The sequence below is a fragment of the Hyperolius riggenbachi genome, chromosome 2, assembly GCF_040937935.1.
Source record: "Hyperolius riggenbachi isolate aHypRig1 chromosome 2, aHypRig1.pri, whole genome shotgun sequence".
Taxonomy (NCBI): domain Eukaryota; kingdom Metazoa; phylum Chordata; class Amphibia; order Anura; family Hyperoliidae; genus Hyperolius; species Hyperolius riggenbachi.
This window is the reverse complement of record NC_090647.1, coordinates 161,393,092-161,419,616: the sequence shown is the minus strand read 5'-3', so window position 1 is coordinate 161,419,616 and position 26,525 is coordinate 161,393,092. Positions and strand designations below refer to the sequence as shown.

The following is a 26,525-nucleotide window of genomic DNA, read 5'->3' as shown; positions in this document are numbered from 1 at the left end:
GAATAAAAATTGTGTTATGGTTGTGATTCATTTAGATGCATGAGATACACTTAAGGAGGAACTCCAGTGAAAATAATGTAATAAAAAAGTGCTTAATTTTTACAATAATTATGTATAAATGATTTAGTCAGTTTTTGCTAATTGAAAAATCTTTCCTCTCCCTGAATTACATTCTGACATTTATCACCTGTTGGCAGGTGATGTCACTGGAAGGAGATGCTGCTTGCATTTTTGGCAGTTGGAAATGAAAACAGCTGTTATTTCCCACAATGCAACAAGGCACCCCACAGTGTGATGTCACCATAGTCCTGACATCACACTGTGGGAGGGGTTTCACCACAATATCGTCCATACAGAGCCCCCTGATGAACCGTTTGTGAAAAGGAATAGATTTCTCATGGCAAAGGGGGTATCAGCTACTGATTGGGATAAAGTTCAATCCTTGGTTATGGTTTCTCTTTAAAGCATGCCTCAAAACTCATCTGCAATTAAAAATATAAATCTTTTATCAGTTAGAACAGCCAACAAAATGACTGATGTTAACTTTTCAGTTTGAAAAGAGGCATCTACAGCTAACAAATTTTGTTTCAAAAAAATAAATAAAAAATAGGTCACATGACTTGAAGCATTTGAACTGAGATAACACAGGCCCTGTGGACAGGTCAGTTGTTTCACTTTGCCTTACTATTATTTAGAGAATTCATTGCGGAATACATAGTTACATTTACCTCTTCAAAGGTAAAGTTTAGACTTTACTGGCTCTGGCCAAGTAACTTTTCACACATTCCCTTCAATGAGCACAAATATATTGTCTGTCTTCATCTTATCTATGTTACGTTTGTAAGCTTTCAGGCTAGGGTCAACGTGGGACGTTGTGTTGTGATGCGACGTTCAAGTCGCAACGCAACATTACAATGCAACGCACCAAAAAAGTCGCAATGCACATTAACGCTGCGTTACCATCGCATACAGTAAATACAGTGGAGCATACAGGCAATGAAAAGTATGCTTCCCTGTATCTGTTATTGTCTATGTTAAGAGGTAACGCACTGCAGCAGTGCGTTACCATAACGCAATATTTACAATGCAACTTTAAAGGGAACCTTAACAGAGGGATATGGATGTTTCCTTTTAACCGGTTCAGCACCGCAGTCCGAAAATCTCATGCATCCGAGCAACGTTCACCTCCCATTCATTCGCCTATAACTTTATTGCTACTTATCACAATGAATTGATCTAGATCTTGTTTTTTCCGCCACTAATTACGCTTTCTTTGGGTGCTACATTTTGCTAAGAATTATTTTTTTCTAAATCCATTTTAACAGGAAGATTAAGAAAGAAATGAAAAAAATTCATTATTTCTCAGTTTTAGGCCATTATAGTTTGAAATTAATATACGCTACTGTAATTAAAACTCATGTATTTTATATGCCCATCTGTCCCGGTTATTACACCGTTTAAACCAGGGGTCCCCAACCTTTTCCGGCCCGGGGACCACTTACTGACCAAATTTTTCTCCGAGGCCCGGAAGGGGGGGGGGGGCGCGGGTTATTGCGCGCGCGACCTAGTGGACAGTGTCGTGCGCAGCGGGTTACGGGGGGAGGGGCTGGGGTGCGGCAGCATAGCTAGCATAGTTGCCTCAGTATAGGGAGTTTAGTTGCCCCAGTATGGCTAGTATAGTTACCCCAGTGTAGCTAGTATAGTGCCCCAGTATAGCTAGTATTGTGACCAGTATAGCTAGTATAGTCCCAGTATGGGTCGGTAGTGCCCAGCATGGCTAGTATAGTGCCCCAGCATGGCTAGTATAGTGCCCAGCTATAGCTAGTATAGTGCCCAGCTATAGCTAGTATAGTGCCCAGCTATAGCTAGTATAGTGCCCAGCTATAGCTAGTATAGTGCCCAGCATGGCTAGTATAGTGCCCAGCTATGGCTAGTATAGTGCCCAGCATGGCTAGTATAGTGCCCAGCATGGCTAGTATAGTGCCCAGCTATAGCTAGTATAGTGCCCAGCTATAGCCAGTATAGTGCCCAGCTATAGCTAGTATAGTGCCCAGCTATAGCTAGTATAGTGCCCAGCTATAGCTAGTATAGTGCCCAGCTATAGCTAGTATAGTGCCCAGCATGGCTAGTATAGTGCTCAGCATGGCTAGTATAGTGCCCAGCTATAGCTAGTATAGTGCCCAGCATGGCTAGTATGGTGCCCAGCTATAACTAGTATAGTGCCCAGCAGAGAAATATACATATACACACATATATGTATATGTGTGTGATCCTTACTAAGTAAGTAAGGCTTACTTGATGTCAGGCTCGTGCAGGCTCTGAGTGGGCTCTCAGCGGCAGGCTCTCAGCGGCAGGCTCACAGCGGCAGGCTCTGTCTGACCTCCTCTCTCTAATGGCGCCCAGACGCTGCACTCGTATACACTGCGACTGTGTCGCAGTGATGAAATACATGCAGCCATTCATTGATTGGCCTGGGTGCGGGACTGTAGGCTGAAGGGGGAATGATGATTGGGGCACTGATGGAGGAGGCGGGACTGGCACCTCCGATATGCTGCTATTGGCCGCCGCTTCAGAAGGGGGTGATTGGCCACATGGAGGCATGACAGGCCTCCGAGAGGAATCCCCACTGATGCAGGAGGCGGGACTGGCGCCTCCGATAATAGCGTCGCCGCCGCCAGGGGGTGATTGGCCACACATAGTGAGGGGGCGGGACTTGAAACGCATTACGCGTACGCCCACTGCTTCGGTCGCACAGAGTGAGGGGGGCGGGCCTGGAGACTGGAGACGTATGATGCGCCCGCCCTCCTGCCGCGGCTGCCCTTAGAATTAGAAGTGAAATGTTAATCTGCGTGAAAGTGAGTCTGAAGCCGCGGCCTACCATGAAATGTCCTGCGGACCACTAGTGGGCCGCGACCCACAGGTTGGGGACCCCTGGTTTAAACGATGTCCCTATCACAATTTATGGTGCCGATATTTCATTTAGAAATAAAGGTGCATTTTTTCAATTTGCGTCCATCACTATTTATAAGCTTATAATTTTAAATAATATAATAACATACTCTCTTGACGTGCATATTTAAAAAGTTCAGACCCTTGGGTAACTATTTATGTTGTTTTTGTTTTTTATTTATTGTATTTTTTTTTTATAAAAAATGTATGTGGGTAATTTTTGGTGTGGGAGGGAAACTGTTTGTTTTACATGTAAAATAATAGTTTTCTTTAATTAAAAATGTATGTGGGTGCAGTTTACTATTTGGCCGCAAGATGGCCACAGTGAAAAAATTCCTAGATGCGAACGATTTCGCATCTAGGAACTAAAGATCAGAGGAGTTGTTTCCTGGGGGCAGAAATACCACGCTCTCTGGAGAGAAAGCGTCGGTATTTCTGCGGGGAGGTTAGATCGGTGAATGGGAATTATATTCCCATTCACTGATCGGGGGGCTAGCGGGGGGCGGCAGGTACGAGCGGGCGCACGCCCGATCGCGCGCACCACGCAGGGGAAGATGCAGTGCCTATCTGGACGAGAAAGCTCGTCCAGATAGGCCGAACTGGTTAAACAATACCAGTTGCTTGTCAGTCCTGCTGATCTATTTGGCTGTAGTGGTGGCTGACTCACACACCTGAAGCTAATCCAGTCTGACTTCAGTCACAGCACCTGATCTGCATACTTGTTGAGGGGCTGTGGCTGAAAGCATTAGAGCAGAGTTCCCCAACCCTGTCCTCAAGGCCCACCAACAGTACATGTTTTGCAGAAAACCACAAACATGCACAGGTGAGGTAATTAGTGTCTCAGTAGAGCTGATTAACTACCTCTCTGAATTTCCACAAAACATGCACTGTTGGTGGGCCTTGAGGACAGGGTTTGGGAACCCTGCATTAGAGACACGGGATCAGCAGGAGAGTCAGGCATCTGGTATTATTTTAAAAGGAAAAACCCATATACTTCTCAGTTTAGGTTCCCTTTAACGTCGCACTGTGAATGTCGCTCAGGGTTAACCTTGCAGTGCGGTAACCTGCGTTATATGACTTTAGGACAATAACGTCACACTGTGAACCTAGCCTCAAAGAGCAAACATATAATATAATTAAGGTAAGAAAAGTGATATTGAAATTATTCAGGAACAACTTACTTTGAGTGATTATTTTGCTTGTAAAGGTGCTGAAAGGTTATTTTTATCAATTAGGTGAGACATAAGTCATTTATGAGACGTTTTGTGAATAGAGCCCAATGTGTAACATATCGTGCCAATTACTTCTGCACTGCGAGATGTGTCATGTGACTTTCAAATCAAGTAACTGTCCTCCAGATAACAAAGGCATTGGGCAATCAAGATTCTATGGGAGGTGGCTGCGCTGGTTTTCTTCATGCAGGCCACAATTATACCTTAGTAAGAGGTGCAGTGTGCCCTTATAGCAATGCAACAAAAAAACGACAAGTGCTCTCTTCCCTTATAAAACAAAAGTTTAAAAACTTAGTAACATAGTAATATGACAACGAAAACTTAACGTGCCTGCAAACACTAATATACAGTACATAACTCACTTTTTTGTCTACATTTTAATATTGGCATTGATTTTGTTTTCCTTTGTTACTGGAGCTTAAGCCAACACCTTGTTGATGAAATGCATTGTGGATGCTCATGTTCCCTTTCCCTGCATTCATAGTTTGCAAGTAACACAAAAAAGTCTTGAATAGCACTCCAAACAGGAGCAGACAAGGAATATGTCCGTATGCATTGATCAAAGCCACACGGCACCAGTGGGCCTAGAGAAAATACAGCCCAAATGGACCAATGGCTATGTAGTTTGTACATTACAGGTGACATAATGGGGTTGATTTACAAAAGTTTGGTACTATTTCCACTCCCAGACAATGCACACCAGTACTTATGCCAGTTACATAACGCAAATTGCACAAAAAGCACAACTTCCATTACCTAGGTAACACCCATGTTGCTAGTATACTGTGCATTATACGACTTGCATAATGCAACTTGCGCTATTTATGCTGCTGATGCCCATCAACTTCGCAGAGCTTTAGTGAATCAGCCCCAACTTATTGTCTATCAATAAGTTAAAAGTCTTGCCTAAGGACTCCTTACTGAATAGGTACTGACCCTAGCCAGGATTCGAACCCTGGTCTCCCATGTCAAAGGCAGTGCCCTTAACCAGTACACTATCCAGCCACTACTTAAAGAGGAAGTGTCGCAAAAATCTTAAAATTTAAAACACATACAAATAAGAAGTATATTTCTCCCAGAGTAAAATGAGCCATAAATTACTTTTCTCCCATGTTGCTGTCACTTACAGTAAGTAGTAGAAATCTGACATTACCGACAGGTTTTGGGTTAGTCCATCTCTTCATGGGGGATTCTCAGCTTGGCCTGTATTCTGTATAAAGACATTCCCTGAAAATGATTAATACAAAGATGCTGGCCAGCCTCCCTGCTCGCTGCACACTATTTTGGCAGTTGGACGGAGCAACTGCCATTCACTAAGTGCTTTTAAAAATGAAGAAAACCCTGAGAACCCCCCTATGAGAAGATAGGCTAGTCCAAAATCTGTCGGTAATGTCAAATTTATACTACTTACTGTAAGTGACAGCAACATAGGAGAAAAGTAAGTTATGGCTCATTTTACTCTGGGAGAAATGTAATTCTTATTTGCATGCGTTTTAAGTTTTAAGATTTTCGCAACACTTCCTCTTTAACCACTTAAGGACTGCAGTCATAAAACCCCTTAAGGACCAGAGACTTTTTTCCATTCAGACCACTGCAGCTTTAATGGTTTATTGCTCGGTCATACAACCTACCACCTAAATTAATTTTACCTCCTTTTCTTGTCACTAATACAGCTTTCTTTTGGTGCTATTTAATTGCTGCTGCGAGTTTTACTTTTTATTATATTCATCAAAAAAGACATGAATTTTGTCAAAAAAATGATTATTTTTTTTACTTTCTGTGCTGACATTTTCAAATAAGGTAAAATTTCTGTATACATGCAGCACGAAAAATGTGGACAAACATGTTTTTGATAAAAAAAAAACATTCAGCCTATATTTATTGGTTTGGGTAAAAGTTATAGCGTTTACAAATTATGGTGCCAAAAGTGAATTTTCCCATTTTGAAGCATCTCTGACTTTTCTCACCCCCTGTCATGTTTAATGAGGTGCTAAAATTCCAGGATGTTATAAATACCCCCAAATGACCCCATTTTGGAAAGAAGACATCCCAAAGTATTCACTGAGAGGCATGGTGAGTTCATAGAAGATTTTATTTTTTGTCACAAGTTAGCGGAAAATGACACTTTGTGACAAAAAAAAAAAGAAAAAAGAAACTTTCCATTTCTTCTAACTTGCGACAAAAAAATGAAATCTGCCACGGACTCACTATGCTCCTCTCTGAATACCTTGAAGTGTCTACTTTCCAAAATGGGGTCATTTGTGGGGTGTGTTTACTGTCCTGGCATTTTGGGGGGTGCTAAATTGTAAGCACCCCTGTAAAGAATAAAGGTGCTCATTGGACTTTGGGCCCCTTAGCGCAGTTAGGCTGCAAAAAAGTGCCACACATGTGGTATTGCCGTACTCAGGAGAAGTAGTATAATGTGTTTTGGGGTGTATTTTTACACATACCCATGCTGGGTGGGAGAAATATCTCTGTGAATGACAATTTTTTGATTTTTTTTACACACAATTGTCCATTTACAGAGATATATCTCCCACTCAGCACGGGTATGTGTGAAAATACACCCCAAAACACATTATACTACTTCTCCCGAGTACGGCGATACCACATGTGTGGCACTTTTTTGCACCCTAACTGCGCTAAGGGGCCCAAAGTCCAATGAGCACCTTTAGGATTTCACAGGTCATTTTGCGACATTTGGTTTCAAGACTACTCCTCACGGTTTAGAGCCCCTAAAATGCCAGGGCAGTATAGGAACCCCTCAAATGACCCCATTTTACAAAGAAGACACCCCAAGGTATTCCGTTAGGAGTATGGTGAGTTCATAGAAGATTTTATTTTTTGTCACAAGTTAGCGGACATTGATTTTAATTGTTTTTTTTCACAAAGTGTCATTTGTGACAAAAAATAAAATCTTCTATGAACTCACCATACTCCTAACGGAATACCTTGGGTTGTCTTCTTTCTAAAATGGGGTCATTTGTGGGGTTCCTATACTGCCCTGGCATTTTACGGGCCCAAAACCGTGAGTAGTCTGGAAATCAAATGTTTCAAAATGACTGTTCAGGGGTATAAGCATCTGCAAATTTTGATGGCAGGTGGTCTATGAGGGGGCGAATTTTGTGGAACCGGTCATAAGCAGGGTGGCCTCTTACATGACAGGTTGTATTGGGCCTGATCTGATGGATAGGAGTGCTAGGGGGTGACAGGAGGTGATTGATGGGTGTCTCAGGGGGTGGTTAGAGGGGAAAATCGATGCAATCAATGCACTGGTGAGGTGATCGGAAGGGGGTCTGAGGGGGATCTGAGGGTTTGGCCGAGTGATCAGGAGCCCACATGGGGCAAATTAGGGCCTGATTTGATGGGTAGGTGTGCTAGGGGGTGACAGGTGGTGACAGGAGGTGATTGATGGGTGTCTTAAGGTGTGATTAGTGGGGGGAATAGATGCAAGAAATGCACTGGCGAGGTGATCAGGGCTGGGGTCTGAGGGTGTTTTGAGGGTGTGGGTGGGTGATTGGGTGCCCTAGGGGCAGATAGGGGTCTAATCTGATGCGTAGCAGTGACAGGTGGTGACAGGGGGTGATTGATGGGTAATTAGTGGGTAATTAGTGGGTGTTTAGAGGAGAGAACAGATGTAAACAGTGCACTTGGGAGGTGATCTGACGTCGGGTCTGCAGGCGATCTAATGGTGTGGGTGGGTGATCAGATTGCCCGCAAGGGGCAGGTTAGGGGCTAATTGATGTGTGGCAGTGACAGGGGGTGATTGATGGGTGGCAGTGACAGGGGGTGATTGATGGGTGATTGACAGGTGATTGACAGGTGATCAGTGGGTTATTACAGGGAAGAACAGATGTAAATAATGCACTGGCGAATTGATAAGGGGGGGTCTGGGGGCAATCTGAGCGTGTGGGCGGGTGATTGGGTGCCCGCAAGGGGCAGATTAGGGTCTAATCTGATGGGTAACAGTGACAGGTGGTGACAGGGGGTGATTGATGGGTAATTAGTGGGTGTTTAGAGGAGAGAACAGATGTAAACAGTGCACTTGGGAGGTGATCTGACATCGGGTCTGCAGGCGATCTAATGGTGTGGGTGATCAGATTGCCCGCAAGGGGCAGGTTAGGGGCTAATTGATGTGTGGCAGTGACAGGTAGTGATTGATGGGTGGCAGTGACAGGGGGTGATTGACAGGTGATCAGTGGGTTATTACAGGGAAGAACAGATGTAAATAATGCACTGGCGAATTGATAAGGGGCGGGGTCTGAGGGCAATCTGAGTGTGTGGGCGGGTGATTGGGTGCCCGTAAGGGGCAGATTAGGGTCTAATCTGATGAGTAACAGTGACAGGTGGTGATAGGGGGTGATTGATGGGAAATAAGTGGGTGTTTAGAGGAGAGAACAGATGTAAACAGTGCACTTGGGAGGTGATCTGACGTCGGATCTGCGGGCGATCTTATGGTGTGGGTGGGTGATCAGATTGCCCGCAAGGGGCAGGTTAGGGGCTGATTGATGGGTGGCAGTGACAGGGGGTGATTGACAGGTGATCAGGGAGGATAGATGCATACAGTACACAGGGGGGGGGGGGTCTGGGGAGAATCTGAGGGGTGGGGGGGGGGGGTGATCAGGAGTCCCCAGGGGGCAGTTTAGGGACTAAAAAAAATAGCATTGACAGATAGTGACAGGGAGTGATTGATGGGTGATTAGGGGGGTGATTGGGTGCAAACAGTGGTCTGGGGGGTGGGCAGGGGGGGGGGGGGTCTGAGGGGTGCTGTGGGCGATCAGGGGGCAGGGGGGAGCAGATCAGTGTGTTTGGGTGCAGACTAGGGTGGCTGCAGCCTGCCCTGGTGGTCCCTCGGACACTGGGGCCACCAGGGCAGGAGGCAGCCTGTATAATACGCTTTGTAAACATTACAAAGTGTATTATATGCTTCCTATGCGGCGATCGTCGGGGTAACAACCCGCCGGCGCTTACGATTGGCCGGTGGGTTGACGTCGCGGGTGGGCGGAGCCTATTGCCGGCGGATGCGCGCGCATCCCAGCGCGCGATCCCCGGCAAAACAGTGCCCCAGGACCCGACGCCATTCTGCGTTACGTGGTCCTGGGGCTGCCATTTTGCCGCCGCCAATCTGCAGTAGGCGGTCGGCAAGTGGTTAAGAGGATATTCTTGTTTTCGGCTTATAGTTTGTATTCTAACCACAGGTTCACTTCACGGTTTTGTAGCAAATGCATAAAAAGCAAATATGATAAATGGAAAGTATCCCTGTGAGAAGTGAAGTCATGTAGACAGATTCAGTTTTAAACAGCGATTTCTTTCCAGATTGTATTATTATTTATAATGTATAATCAAAGATTTGTTTATGCATGAAGATCAAACGCGCATTCAAATTACAATTTAGCAGAAGATACTGGATCAAGTAATGTTTAAAAAGTCATTCTGCGCTGGGTAAATTAAAAGTCATAATGCTGGATAGCACATATTTTTATATTTTGCATAATCACTTTAATAAGCCTTTTGTTTCTTCAGCTTTGTTATCTTGAATTGTCTTGACCATCGCAGCTAACCAGAGCACCGTTAATAATGAATGTTATTATAGCGGAAGAATGTGACAACTGAACACAGAACCATCACATTGAATGTACAAAATTATTACAATGCAGCTTAACAATTAGGATTTTCAGGCATTCTTATTCTGTGATAATAAGAATTTCACACCAGCTACTCCAAGCTATTCCACGCAGCATTGCATGATGACAATTAGATGTGAAAAGTTGCTATTTAATATTTCTTCTTAGACTGGAAGAGAATTATCTCACAAGAAGAAAAATCTCAGAACAAAAAGGAAAAAAATGGATCCTTTATGAGTATTTTCTCTGTGTTCAACAGATTTTTATTTTGTGACAAAGGCATTGAAAAGATAAAGATGAGAAATAACCGCAGATTGACAGTAGTAAGTTGAATGATTAAAGGCAGATACACTATAGCTGATAATGTAGAGTCCATTCAATTTACAACAACACACAGAAATTAAAGCCGCAAAGGTTAACCACTTAAGGACCAGGGCTTTCTGCAGTGATCGGTGCTGCGTGGGCTCTCCAGCCCGCAGCACCGATCAGGATTGAGCCTTGGCGATCAGACTTCCCCCCCCTTTTTTCCCCACTAGGGGGATGTCCTGCTGGGGGGGGTCTGATCACCGCCGGCTGTTTGTGATCTGCGGGGGGGGGCTCTTCAAAGCCCCCTCCGCAGCGTTTTCGGCGCTCCCTCCTTCCCCTTACCTCCCTCTCCCTCCATGGGCTTCAGGATAGGCTTCAGCCTATCATATGCCGGCGATCCCCGGCCAATCAGAGGCCGGGGATCGACGATCTACGTCACTGCTGCGTAGCAGCACCGTGTGATGTAAAGAGCGGGGATTTCTTCCCGGCTGTTCACGGAGACAGCCTCCGTGAACTGGCATGGAAAGGCCGCTCGATCGAGCGGCCGTTTCCATGATATACCACTAACGACCCGCCGACACCTATCGGCGTTAGGCGGTCGTTAAGTGGTTAAGTAACAGGTAGTTAGTAGACAGGCCTAACATCTTATACAACATTTTTTAAATGATGAAATAGGAACTGCAGGGCACTATTGTGGACAGGAATGTGTAGAAGGCTACGTGTGGCCAGGCCTGGCGGCGAAGTGAAAGTAGTTGGTGGCAGGGGACAGGAGGATCTGTGAGTGGCTGCGAGGGCACAGGACAGCTGCAGGGGGCTGGTAGAAGCCCCAGGTGATTAAACTGATTTTTTTTTCTAGGCTTAAATGCCTTTTTAAAGTGTACCTGAGACGGGGAGAAAGAGAAAAATGATACATACCTGGGGCTTCCTCCAGCCTGATCGCTCCCTCTGCTGCCTGGATCATCTTGAATTTGGTTCCAAAAGTCCTCTGGGTTGGGGTGATCTGCCAGGAGCATGACGGGGGAGCATATGTGGCTGGACTGCACCTGCTGGACTGCACCTGCACCGACTAGCCCCGACTGAAGGACTCGGGGCCAAATTCCAGGAGATCCAGAGAAGGATGACGAGGGAGCAATCAGTCTGGAGGGTGAATGTATAATTGTTCACTCCCTCCCCATCTCAGGTTCCCTTTAAGTTCCTATTCATCAATTTTTCTCTATGGGTACACTTTAAAGTCTACCTGTGACTAGCTTAAACCAAGTAAATGAACAACAATGCTTTATGTCTTTCACTGCTAGTGGTTTATACCATGCATCATAGCAGTTTAGGCACTATGAACAAACTCACCACAACAATAGCACATTTGTAAGCAGGTACCCAAAAAAGAATTGTGTATATTGTTTATATGGTAACACTCATAATACATTACTTCAGGACAGCCAGTGAATCAAAGATCCCTGCAAATCCACACATACAGTACATTCAAAAACACTGGATTCAGGTCGAATCAGGTCATTTGGTCACAGAGATTGTCAGGCGTCCAATAGACGCCTGTGTTATTTATTTGTAATTAGGTGCTCAAGCGGTGAGTTGTGTGCCCAATATGGATAGCAGCCAATCGTCTACTATACAGGAAATAATGGTTGTAGCTTATTTTCTACAACCATCATCATTTGGATCATTTGGGATCTGGGATTAATGTTAGGAATTAGGACAAGGGTAGTTTTAGGCAATTTAACCATTTTAGCTGCCGGGACTTGATTGTCACATTCAGGCGGCTGCTGTAGCGCCGCTGCGCGCTCCTGCGCGCTCCTGCGCACAATCGCACACACGCTCCTGCCCCCCCCCCCCCCCCGTTAGCCCAGAGAATATAGTTCTTATTCATTGATCTAAGTTCCAGCAGAAGACCGACGGCTTCTTATCAGAAGCTGCAGTCTTTCTGAGAAAAAAAAAAAAGTTTCCCGTCATCCCTATACTTCCTGGAAGCGAGAGCATTCGCTTCCAGGACTAAAAAAGTGTTTTTGACTGTGGCCATCTTGTAGCCAAATAGTAAAACTACATCTACATACATTTTTTATTAAATAAACACATTATAATACATTTAAAATTAACGGTTTACCTTCGACACCAAAAATTACCCAAATAAGATTTTTAATGAAAAAAAAAAAACCTAAGGGTCTGAACTTTTTTCATATGCATGTGAAGAGGATGTATTACTAATATTTTTTAAATTATAAGCTTGTAAATAGTGATGGAAGCAAAACTGAAAAAATGCACCTTTATTTACAAATAAAATATTGGCGCCATACATTGTGATAGGGACATAATTTAAATGGTGTAATAACCGGTTCAAATGGGCACATAAAATACGTAGGTTTTAATTATGGTAGCATGTATTATTTTAAAGCTATAATTGCCGAAAACTGAGAAATAATGAATTTTTTCTATTTTTTCTTAATATTCCTGTTAAACTGCATTTATAAAAAAAAATATTCTTAGCAAAATGTACCACCCAAAGAAAGCCCAATTAGTGGCGGAAAAAACAAGATATAGATCAATTAATTGTGATAATTAGTGATAAAGTTATTGGCGATTAGTGTTTGGCATTATGTGTGTGGGGGGGGGGGGGGGGTAATTTTAGACACTACAATAAGAGGGTTAAAGTGAGAATGAGTGCAGGATAGCGCATATTAAAATATTAGCAATGTAAATTACCAATATTGTTTTATTTTTACTAGCGGCACCACCCGGCACCCAACTCATCTGGTGCCGCCACAAAACATACTCACTGGATTATAGGGATTGCAAGGTAGAGATAGATCTAGTGCAAAAAAATGGTCGTCATTACCCAAGTACCCAAGGTACGGGATTCTGGTTTTGTTTTGGGCATCTTTACCTCAACAAATGCAGGCTGCAATAGGAATGCCATGTGAGTACTATCTATATAGTGTGTTTAACCACTTAAGTCCACAGGCTTACACCCCCTAGTCACCAGGCTATTTTTTTTTACAATTCATTGCTCTGCAGCTTGAACAGCTTGCTGCAGAGCCATACGATGTAGTACAAATGATTCCCCCCTCCTTTTCTACCCACCAACAGAGCTTTCTGTTGGTGGGGCTCTGATAGCTGCTACAGGCAGTATTTTTTTTTTACCGTTTTCATTTTTTTAAAATAAATAAGTGTATTTTTACACCCCCCAAAAGCCAATCACAGACCATCGTCTCTCATGGGCATCAGCCTCTCTTTCCCTGCCACTCGAGGGGACAGCCAAGTGACAGGACTGTACCCAGTACAGCACTGCATTAGATCGCAGCGCTGTACAACAAAAATAAATGGCCATTTCTGCTAGTGGCCATTGCCGCTGGCAGACTGTTGACAGAGCGGAGCTACGTCAGTCAAGCGCGATCCCCTGCAAAACACTTCCCCAATCGGCTAGGCGGTCCTAGGGATGCTATCTTGTGGCCGCTAATCGGCGTTAGGTGGTCATAAGGTGGTTAAAACTTATTACAGGCATAATGTGCTGGCAACTGAAATGACAAAAACAAAAACATACTTCACATACTTCATAAGAGCAAAGCAAACAACTATTCACAACACAATGATGGCAACACAAAAATAATAAATAATTTTACTCAGCTAAAATCTTGTGTCTATATGGGATCTAAACTCCACTGTTCACTAAGGACTTATCTTAATTGATGACTTTTAGTCAGATAATCTTGAGGTACAGTATAGGTGTATTTCAGCACAGAGGCCATAAACTTTATCCTGCTTCATGCTCCTTTTTTTGTGCAGAGCTATTAATGAGCAGATTCACAGTTTATTGAGTGAACTTGGATATATTTTACTCGTAAAAGATTTTGGTAGCAAAAATCATAGACCAAGTTAGGAATTCAGGCAAGAATATACAGTATAATGCATGTCAATGGATTTGGAGAAATAAATAGAAACTGAAAAAGGCTTACAACTTTGTGCTAGTCACAATTTTTTCGCTTTGAATAGGAAGTTTAGAAGACTTCATGCTGATATCAGAAACCAGCAAGCAAAAGGTGAAATATATCGATCATTAATCATTTGATGTATTTTGAATTTCATATGAAGATCATGGTTACAGAAATATTTTAAAAGAGTAAACATTGACATAAAAAAATATTTTTATTTGTAATAAAAAAAAAAAAACAACAACTTGGTAATCACAGTGCTAGGGCCTTATACAATTCCTGAACTTCCCAGTGTTAAGTAGCAGCAAGATCTAACATTCGGTGAAAGGACTGTCACCTAATTCAGTTCTAAGTATCACCCAGCCAGGCGGTAAAGAACTCTTTTTTTGTACTTATTCATCTGATTTGAATGAGCACAAGAAGAGATCAAAGGGTAAGGGTAGATCAGTTTTTATTACACTTAGGTGCTTATGTATAAAGATGACATTACAGATCAATACTTCTTTGCTCTCCAATTTTGAAAATCAGATTGCAGCCATATTTATTAAGGGGTGATATGAGTTTTATGGTGGCAATCAGTGCTTTGACAGTCTATCATGATTACCCTAAATTTGAAACCCATAGCTTCACTAGAATGGAACTACAAGTGGTGAGAGTCCATTTGAACCAATACATTGACTTCAACTGTGGCTGTAGAGCTCAACCTTTTAAAGTAAACCTGAGACTGGAGGATATAAAAGTGTATACATGCCTGGGGCTTCCTCCAGCCTCTTTGGCCTGATTGCTCGCCTTCCCCCGCTGCCTGCAGCCTCCGCAATTTGCCCCAGAAAGTCTTCCAGTCCGGGGCATACTGCACAAGTGTAGTTGGGCTTTGTGTGCTCACCCGTCACGCTCCCATGGCCGGGAGCATTCGGTGCCTGCACAACTGGCCCGGACTGGACAACTTACCAGGGCCAGTTGCGGAGGCTGCAGGCAGCGGAGAACAGGGGCATGGGAGCAATCAGGCGGAGGGGGCTGGAGGAGGCCCCAGGTATACATTTTTCATATCCCCCTTCTCAGGTACACTTTAACCTCTATGGTGGTAAGGACAAGGCTGACTCGTTAAAAAACTTGCTACAAATGGTATGGACAAGTTAGCTTTGTCAACGCTGAAAACTGGCCTGGAAAGAGTTATAATGGTGTATGTGCACCACCTTCTGGCAGTAGGCAGATATTACAGCATTACAGAAAATTCAGTTCTGGAATCTAATACCATACTGTATAGTGTACAGACAATGACACTTATTGCCACACTGGTCTGAACTCGGCCATGACGGACTATAACGACCACCATTAATAAGAGTGTGGGGAAGCCTATCTCAAATTGCCCCTGCCCCATATAAGAAGCTTCCTGCCACCGAACCATGTTATATCTCACTCTATTATCTAACAATAAAGCTCTTACAATAGTGCTTACCCCTATAGACACCAACCCTAGGTAGTACAATCCTTCTGAAGCCTGCAACTGCAGAATACTCCCAGCAACAGAAACACAATCGAAGAGGAACTTCAGGGGCATAAAGAGATAATTCAGGAGAGATGCATAATATGAAACCACAGTTGCTCACTTAAAGATGAATTATCGCATATACCTTCTTTTTTAAGAAGGCAAATTACACTGAACGTTGCTTTTTAGTAGGAGGACTTTTCAGTTTATTTTAGTCCCCTATACTTTCCTAGTGGTTCTGGGTCGCCATAAGCTGCTTGGGTATTCTGTTGTTTTTCCTGAAGTGATCCTGTAGTAGTGGATTGCTCTAATCCAAGATGGGAATTTTGGTTTTGCCTTTCACCTTACTCAGTCACGAGGAAGCAAACTTTGTCTTATTTTACACACCTTGCTGGCAGCAGATGCAAAGATAATGAATTTATTGCAAACATTCAATTTTAAAATTGCTCATGTTTCAGAGAAATAAGTTATAGCATAGTGCATAATGGGGCAGCACAGTGGCGTAGTAGTAGTTAGCACTGAAGCCTTAATTCGCATCCCAGCCAGGTCAACATCTGCAAGAAGTTTGTACGTTTTCTCCGTGTCTGTGTGGGTTTCCTCTGGGCACTCCGTTTTCCTCCCACATCCCAAAAACATACAGGTAAGTTAATTGGCTTCCCCCCAAAATTGACCCTAGACTACGATATAAACACCCTACGTAGACATATGACTATGGTAAGGATTAGATTGTGAGCCCCTCTGAAGGACAGTTAAGTGACAAAACAATGTACTCTGTACAGCGCTGCAGAAGATGCCAGTGCTATATAAATACTAAATAATAATAAATCATAATAATATTTTTACACAAAAGTTCTCTTTAAATGTGGAGAGCACCGTATAGAGGCCTGTCTGCATTAAAACCTATATACGAGTGGCATGCTGCAAAACTTTGTTATGTACAGAGGATATTTCATGATATTACAGAGGTGAATAAAGATGAAACAAATATATATTTATATATTTAGTGTTGACTGGAACAAATAGAATGTGAAGACTAATAAACGAACTCCAGATCTTGCAGAATATATCCTGCCCAAATATACTGTACATGGTTCCCTTGAGTTTAATGGTATTCCCATCTCCGGTACCAACTATATTAGGAATTTTATTGACTTCATGTAGAAAGGAAGAACAGAGAAAGCTAGCACACACAATGGTATTACAGCCTATTATTGACTGTCAGAATGATGCAGATCCCTGGGGTGTTCGTGTTCAGGAGGAAAACATTTTCATCTAGGAAATCACATCTCTACCTATCTCTAGCTCTAAATTCTGCACATAATGCAGCACCAGAGAGCACCTGAGGGTGGAATACTGTATAATGGAACAATACAAATCATTGGGCATTCAGCAAAAAACAAATTCTCTTGTACTTTTTATGCACTCTTTCACACCACTGCACTGCCCTGCGGCTAAACTACTACCATGTTACTGCTTAAGATACTTCTACTAAGGATGGCAGATGTATTTTAAGCCAGAAAGGGAGATTCTACTGTCACTACAAAATAATACAACATACATAATCTCTGTACAAAACCTTCTGTAATTCATTTTTTTTTCTTAGAAAACACCTTTTCGTTTCTGTTGTCTGACTAATTGGTTTTCTAAAGCTGACTAAAACCTAAAATAACTTTATTGTACACCAGATGTAACACTACATAAATTGTGGAGGAGATTTGTCAGCCTGTCCTGGGAAACAAACCACTATCAGAGGACTGTAAGAAGTGTTACAATCGATGGGGGAGAGGAATGTCTGTACATGCAGGATCAGTCCACAGTGGGGGTGATTAGATAGCATGCTTTGTTCTGAGCAGCATGCTAGTCTCCCCGATGTTTGACAGCGTGCTCTGGATATAGAGTGTGAGTTCTGACCAAAGCGGGACAAAGGAGACTCAAAGGGCTTGATTCACAAAAGAGTGCTAACTGTTAGCACGGGCGTTTTCTCACAAATCGCGCGCAATTAAACGGTTTCGCTCGCAAATGCGAATTTTTGTGCGAAATCGTTTTCGCATGCAAACGTGAATTTTCACACGAAAACGATATAGATTTCGTGTGAACATTAATTTGCGCTAAAACGGCCGTGCTAACAGTTAGCACTCTTTTGTGAGTCAAGCCCAAAGAAGCTCCTGACCAGTGCCCAGCACCCACTGAGTCCTTCTCCCACTTGATGTACGGTAGGGCTTGAATATGGCAATTGTAAATTCCTGCCACATGATGCACATTGCACTTTAAATGTCACCCAAAAAACAAGAGGAGACAGCAGTGCTGGATACCTTGTCTCCTTTGTCCCACTACTGTAAGTAGTGTACCTGTTGGTATTAGTAAATTGCAGAACTACATATAAAGCTTAAACATAACTAATGTTTAAAAGGAAATATAACTACTTTATTAACCCCTCCCCCCAGTGGTGTGATTCTATCTGGATTTTAGGGTCTAAAAAACAGTACAATTTTTTTGCAGTCTAATAGACCATAAAACCAGGGGAAAAAAATCATGCTGCTAGAGAGCCTGCAGCAGCCAAGCACTTACTCACCTCCCCGGGATACAGCGATGCAGTTCCCCCTCTGTCCTCCGGGAGATTGCCGTCTGTCGACATGATGACAAACGTCGATCTCACCCGAATGATGCAGAGACTCACAGGACAGGAAGGAGAATGGCTGCTGGCATCTGGATCCCCGGGGAGGAGAGTTAAAACACCCGCTGCTCGCTATGTTCTGCACGCGCTCGGGGTTACCACTCCTGGCTTGTTTTTTCCACCCCGAGCCTGACTCGTGATTACAAAGAGTTTAAACAAATTAATGACAAAAAAATTTAAATCAACATGCGATTAGCACCTCACCAAAAAGCCATACACTCATACATCAAACACACATCGATCAAACGTTTGCGGCAACAAGGTGTGGCTAATCCACATCGCCACCCAAAAAGTCAGTGTGAGCTCATTCTGCGTGCACTAACATTTACTCCTGTAGAATCCTGCTTAATATAATGTTGGCAGATAGTGTAACAAGGCCCAAAAGGCACAACTACCATTATCTGCACAGGTTCCGCCTCCTTCACAACTACGTAAATATGGGATAAGATGTGGAATTATAAGCAAAACAATGCAGAAAAGTCCATAGCTGCAAAGAAGCAGATAGGCTGGTGACAGATTGTTCTCATCTGTCCTGTCCTGGGAAACCCCCATCTTGTTAAAAACCTCCCACTAAGTGACATTTTACACTTAGGGGGCTTTCACACTATGCACATTGTGTTCTGCATCCAGGAAAACAGGAACAGCAAGAGCTTTTCAAATCACGAGCGTTAAAAACGCTCTTGCAGTGTGATCCAGCCCTAGCATTAATAACTATTAGAGGTAATCATCAACCCAAAAATAACATACTAAAGTAAGAGGAATATAGTAACAGTATACATTATAGCCCAAATACATATATATATTTACAAAAGGAAAAGGAAAATAAGTAAATAACAAAATAATGTTGCACATAAATGTACTTAGATAAAGAAGTTTAAATTATAACTTTTTAGGGATAAGAACCATAAATAAGCAGTTATAAACTGTATGTTTAATCTTGAACTACATATTTTGTAGTTTTTATGTGACACAATACAATAAATATACATCACAGAGTTTATCATAAGAAGGAATTTAACATTAATTATTCTGTATTGTGACACTCTGCCTTTCCAGCTGGAGATATAGATTAAAGTCTATAAAGCAAAAACACCACTTGCATTTTATTTGGGTAAAAAGGTTTTTAAAATAAACATGATTTAAAAAATAATAATAGTAAATTCAAGCAGTAAATAAGAAACATCTCAGTCCAAAACTGAGGGGCAGATTTATAAAGGTTTTACATTTATTTTTTTGTTAGTTAGACATTTTATTTTGTCAGTCTGGCTCATTATCCAATTGGCAAAATGACAAAAAGTTTGTCATTTCTTTAGCTTTTCAACAATGTGACAAACTGATAAAAAAGAAAAAACATTTAAAAAATATGCACAAATTCCTTTCTGCTTTTTCCTGTCTTAAAAGTAGTAAAAAGCAGAAGTAGTACAAGAATGTCAATTAGGGATGGTCAATGGAATGAAAATAATTCAGAGTTGATGCAGACTTATCCAAATGTATGCAGCTTGAAAACGCACCAATCAAATCTCATAAAGTTGGAATTCAATTGGTCCATTTTCAAGCATTCCATACATAATTCGTATAATCTAACATCAACTCAGAATTATTTGCATATAATTGACCATCCCTAATGTCATCTTATTTTCCCCTTTTTTTAAAAAAAGGGCAAATTGTCAGAACGAATGAACTCACACCTCAAACCTACCAGGATATTTCCATTCTAAGTAAAAAAAAAATGTCTTTAGGTCAGTAAGGATAAGGAACCCCAAATTCGCCCCCAGCAGGTTTAGTGTTTTGATCTTCTATTAGAAAACCAAAGAACTCCATAATATCAAGCCCGTCACTTTAATTACTTTTATACTCTTGCTGCCCAAAACAATCACTAGTGATTTCAGTTGAAAGTGCTCAAACGAGTCAGGGGAAGTTCTTGTATAGTGTGCTGTCTTATGGAGAGGATAAGCAGGAAGTTCCTCACAATGACAATAGACAAAGCCATTGGCTGAAAAAAATAATCCACTGTTCTTAAATGGGCACAGAAGATGATGGATCACGGCTTATTATTTTGGCATTGTAGGTTATATAGACCATTTTAGTAACAGATGGCGTGATCGGACTTTTCCTTTAAATTTCATTAAATGCTTACTATATTTTATGGAAGTACTACCAAGCTTAGCCATTTTACATGAAAGGTCTTAATTACAAAATAACGTTCATGCACATAATAAAAACCTTTTAACAAGAATGACACCACAGCTCACTCTCACAGTACATATGCAAATTGTGCCCATTGAATCTCAAGACTTATTTCACAGGATGACTAACTTACATTTTCATTTGCATGTTATCTTACAAGGCTGCACAACATGCTGAAACTATGCTCAGTCACTGTAAATAATCTATTTAACAATGAGTCTACCAAAAACCATGTAGGAGAAAAATGAAAAATGGCCACTTACCAGCTGAGTCCTAGACAGAGAGGACTGAGAACCCAATACGGAATCACGTCTTTCATGAACATATTCTTCAAATATTGCAGTACATGCAATGATGATAAAATATTATTTCTCCCCCCCCCCCCCCATTTAAAAATGTCTTCCCACTGAAAATACTGAACAATAGGAAACGTAACCCTTTTGGAACCGGACGGCTCTGGCTCCTTTAGAACCAGAGCTGTTCTTTCTCTATTGTGCCCTGTGATTACTGTGATTGGCGCAGAGTAATCACGGGGGCAGGAGCCAATGAAATTGGTTTCCTGACCGAGATACGGAAGCCCTAAAGTCACTGAGAAAGCAGAGTGAGTGGGTGAAGCGTCGGAGAAGCGGTGTAAACAGTGAGAACGGCATGAGTGCGCAGCAGTGAATAGTTAGAATCTACATCCTGTCAGAGCCACGCAGCCACCAGCAGAACGTAGATTCCAACTACATTGGTCCTGAAGGGGTTATTAAGCTTTCACTTTATTGCAAATTGAATATAATGTTGCCTTTCTAAAACAGAATGTATTTTGATAATTCAGCTTTCAGTGAGCAACTGTGCTTTCCCATGATGCATCACTCCATAATTTTCAAATCATCTCTTTCTGCCCCTGAAGCCAAGCTCACCTCCAGAACTGTTGGTTTATAGCAAGCCTATAACTTATACATTTTACAGGGCCACATCAACCCAACATGCAGACAGCCTGTTTCTGGGACAGCATGAGCTATCTGGATATTCTGTAGATGAATGAAAATTGTAATAAAGATCAGATATAAAAATGTAACAGTATCTCAATATCCTGAATAAGAAAACTGTATTAAATGCTCTGCTTGCAATCCCAGAGTTATCCCTCATGCAGGCCTTGTGTGTTTGCACCTATCTGAATGTAGGCATTGTGTTGTGAAGTCTTCCTCTGTAACACTGCATTCATTTTAATCCGCAACACAAAGAAAAGAGTATTTTAACAGTATGTCACAAAGAGATACTGGGAGCACTGATAAAATGACAGTAAAATGTATGTAAATTTAGATTGCTGTCACAAGTGGCTGCTTGGCTCTGTGAAGAGGTTAGGTTGCTATAGTATGCTCCATAGCAACTTTGTCTCTTATCACATAAAAAAATTGCCTACGTGTTCTAAAACCCTGTTAAGGAAAAAAAGGATTACATCAATCCTTAGTAACGATCCTGCATAAAACCTTATCAGTCTAAAAACATAACAAAATGTAATCTATATAATAGCATTGCTGCAGTGGAATTAGAACACTGGTTTCATCTGCCTACCCATCCTCTATGTAATGGGAAATGATCTGACTTACACTGCTATTCTACACAATTGCTTCATTGCAAGAGTCATTCTGCATTATGGGGGAATGAATTCAGCATATTTTATAGGTTGCCGTAATACACATATCTGTGCATAAGCTTTATGCTGACATCTAATTGCTTTCCGAGTTTCTTTTATTCAATCTATTGGAAGCTATTGTGAAGCTGTAACGCATTTGGTAAGATACTCCAAAAGTGATATTAATAACACATTGATGTTCATGAAGAAATCAAATTGGAAGGCCATGCAAGGATATTCTGTATAATAAGATCTGTTAATAATTTGGCAGAGGTTCATAAAAAAAATGACCATGGTTCCTAGCAAGGGGTTCTTGATCTTACTGGCAAGAGACATCTAAATGGACAAAGTTCACAGCTATATTATTTGTTAACAAGGTAAAAAATCAAATGCAAAACCTTGAGCTCTGCATTAGCTCTGATGAATATAAGGTACTAAAACTAAAGGTTTATTTACAGTTGAGAAAATAAAAAGAAGAATCTGGGTCCTATGTGCCACCAAAATATGTTCCTTCCACCCACAGATGATGGCCTACATAAATGCATATTCTTAACCCAAGTGTGTGAAAACACTCTCCATATTCTTCCATACCAACGAAGAAGCCTACAGTGGCAAAACACAGACAACCAGGAAAATCTGAATGTCTAGTTGACGTTGCCATATTCAGTGCTAAAGAGATATACAAGCAGCCCCCTACCTACAAAAAAGTTTGTTCCCAGAGGATGTTTGTAAGTTGAGTTCGGAGTTAAACATGGTGAAATGTCGATAAGCTATTTATTTTTGGACAACTCTGGATTTGGACATGCAGCATAAACTATATCCATTAAAAGTATAATCACTTAGTTTACTCTCTACAACATAGATTAGGTAAGATTGCACCAAAAAATTGCATCATTAGTGGGCCCTTTAAGAGTCAATCGTAAACATTGACTGAGGATTTTCTTGTTAACAGATATTGGCTTTCCTGATTTAAATGCACAATCTGAATAATATAATTTCCTTCAAAACCAGGTACAGATGTAAAAATACGCAGGATACCAGTGATCAAAATGGAAAATATTCTTACAGTGAAAATATTAATCTATTTACAGGATACTGATTTTTAGCTACATTGTTTCAATAAGATAATTTAAATGTAGATTTAAATGCATAAGAAATGGAAAAATTAGGAATGTCATCCATGTAAACAGAACATTTTGAAACAAGAATTCAGATTGTATGTTTTTCTTCCCTACGAAAGAAGATAATGTCATATTGAATTATTCTCACCTGAATCATCTACTCTAGCTTTCTTGCTGGGGACATCATTACTGTCATCATCTGACATCTCCATTTCCTCCTCTCTCCGAATACCCATGAGCTGTTCACTGTGTGCATTCCGTAGCTCCTACAACAAACAATAAAATACAGGCACCACTAATAAAACAGACTGTACTTGGTAACATATAGGGCTCATTTTGTTAAACTCTCATGAAAAAATACCCCCACACCCCAGTCAACACTAATTGTAGCAGCCTTTATATTGCAATATAGCCTTGGCCTAGGAAAAATGGCAGGTTAGCGTAACTGGGGAGAAAATAAAAAATAAACTACAAGCAACTGTATACCTGATAATAAACATACATTTCAACATTTATAAAGCTTTAAACAACTTTTAAGCCATGCTAGGGTTACAAAAAAAAGTGTTAAGATCTGCTAATATTTCTGAATAGAATTGATTTGCAATGTTTTCTCAGCTCAGAAGATTAGGAAATTTGGTCACATTGCTGGTTTTTGCTTCCCTATCTCTGTATATACATACCCAATTGCCTTTGTGTCTGGTCTTCTTCTTGCTAGTCATCTAGATTCAACAGGGGCATTCCAGTTCTCTTTGTTTACCAAGTTACAGATCCTTGAAGGAAAAAGGGAGTACTGCAAGGTATGGGGGGGGGGGGGGCATAATTTAGGACAGCATTTTAGCATTCTTCAAACTGAGACGTATACCTCTAGTCTCACAGGAGATGCCTTTAAGTGCTCATGAATGTTCTGTAGAAGTACAATTTGTGGTGATCTGCTCCCCTTCATGAGCCACCGTTCGGGAATGTCAAAAGGAACATGAATGACCCACTTGGGTGGGTTTCCTTAGACATTCTGGAAATCAATTTTCATGTTGTAGTTGGGTGTTAAATGTGATCATTTAAATAGGTCAAGTTGTACTGCCAGGGAGTCTACATAAACTCCTACATCATGGGTTGGGAAGCAGATACTAGTTCCAGGTGACAGAGGCTAAAGTGTTTCCATCATCCTCTCTAGTTCCATATTTTGAATATCGGCTGGGTTGACCCTTTAGCCTAAAAATGGTCCGACTCATGGAATGAACCACAATGTACCATGGACCTGTGGATGGATCCCAGACCTGTGCCGACACATCCATTCTGTCCCGTGTCCATTGCAGTGACAGCATGACCTGAATGATTTATTTTCAGACAATGAACAGAAGATGGATGTGTCATAATTGCAATGCTGTTATAATGACGATGCAATGGACATGCCTGAATGGTTGTTACTTGGGTGTACCATTCCACGGATGGTGACCGCATATGCCTTGTTACTGTCTATGGCACTAGACACTATAAAGCAAGCTGGATACTGGATTCAACACAAAAACAGGCTGCGAGTACGCAGCAAGTTCAGGATTAGGGAATTATGAGCAAAATACACAATAGCGAAATGATCCCTAAATAAGGTTTTCTGCATAGCTAATATAACAGATATTATTTAGGGTTCATTTGTCCTTTGTATGTTCTAATACTAGGTTAACAACAAATCAGTGCTTGCAAGCTACTACATAAAGTTGGAGGAGGAACTTTTGCACAACTTTTAAATGTTCTGGGCATCTAGGAACAACGGTGTGATAAATATTTGGTTTCACTACCAGTGGGGTGACTGACACAGCTCCTGATCTGTCAGTGTCGTAGCAGAACCTACTTAATACGTGGATGTGAACTGCACAACCCATTGATGCACAAATAGTTAATTGCCTGAGCTTTTCCAGAGAGGTACCACTGCTTTATACGGATGCACGACGACACTTGAATTGCAGTGTGTAGAAACCTGTCGAAGTAGTAATGCAATAGGGCAGAGATAATGTAGTATGTTCTCCCTGTAAGGTGCAGAGTAAAAGAAAGTTGATACCATCTCATTTGGTCCTAATAATGCTGCCAGGTTTAATGTAGGAATGCAGCATGCAGCTTTTCACCTTGTTGACATCTAATTTTTCTACTGACAAAGGGCTCATTCTCAGGGGAGGCCCGCAGTTTGGCATCTCTTAAGTCACGTGTGGAGAATACACAATACGCTCCACATATAGCTTTCATTATGTGACAAATGGCACAGCAATTCCCAGGAAAAATGTAGAAGGTTCTCCCAAGGGAGTTTCACCTGTTCATCTGTGCGCATTGCAAGGGAAGGCTGTAATGACTGTTCAAAGGCCTATTAAAAGCAGCATTTTAAGCAACAATGGCTTATAGGCCTTTTCTATCTTGTATAAAATATAGCAGGCATTACATTGCTTAGTGCACTCTGTGCTATGTGCCCAACTGATCTCTAAATCAATTGCATCAAAAGAATAGTTAGCAGCGGAGTGTTAGTCAAAGCATTACTCATGAGGACAAATAACCCGAACTGGGATTGTTTCTTTTCTGAAGAAAAATGGTCATCCGTGAAAGAATATTAAAGGGGAACTAAGCAATGACAATGCAAGGGAATTATTTAATGATTATGTATTGAACTTTGCAGTGCTACAATATTATTCAGATTTCTGTTACAAACTTAGGCTTCTTTTACACTGCAAATTGCAATTCCAATTTCTGATTTGTGATTTTTACTGTTTGCTAGCAACACAAGAAGAATAATAAACGATCGTTCGTCAGAAGAGATCCCCGATCCATCTGTCCGCATATGCCAGTATTTAGCATAATACAGTGCAGGACTTTTGTTCCTTGTCCAAGTTAATTCCAGAGTATTGTTAAATGGAGGATTGACCTGTGTGGGCACATGGTATACAGGTCTATTCTGTATGTAAAGACAATGCTAGTCACATAAGGCTATCAGCACTTTAGCAACCTGGTTGCCTTTAGTAATGCGTCAGCAGAAGGTGGAGCATTTCTCTCAACTGATTTACTAAATCTCTCAATTTATTTACTAAAACCCGCAGTATACGAGTGCTTGGCATTTTCAAGGACAGTGGAAAGCAAGTGACTATGGGTTATTTTCCCTCTTTGTACTGTGCACAGAAATGTCTATGTTAACCTCTGCAGTACTACTTCACAGGGTTTACAGCAAACACAGAATTATCTCCCTCATCTGGCTGCATCAAATGCAGCTACGTTCTGAAGCTGTGCAGGTGCAACTTAAAGAGGAACTTTACTGAATATAATTTAAAAAATACAACTGCTGATATTTTACTATATTACCTAAATTAATATTTGCCCATTGTAAAATGTTTCCCCATCCTGATTTACATTCTT

At 41.5% G+C, this 26,525-nt stretch overlaps 1 protein-coding gene across 10 annotated transcripts in view; it reads right to left on the bottom strand.

Moving 5' to 3' along the window:
- The window catches only part of ENOX1 (ecto-NOX disulfide-thiol exchanger 1), a 723,730-nt gene that overhangs the window by 93,391 nt on the left and 603,814 nt on the right, over positions 1–26,525 (bottom strand). For all 10 annotated transcript variants that reach the window (XM_068267775.1, XM_068267774.1, XM_068267784.1 and 7 more), the window contains one exon: positions 23,287–23,404. In XM_068267775.1, coding sequence (XP_068123876.1) covers positions 23,287–23,404 — 118 coding nt within the window. The remainder of the gene's footprint in view (positions 1–23,286; positions 23,405–26,525) is intronic.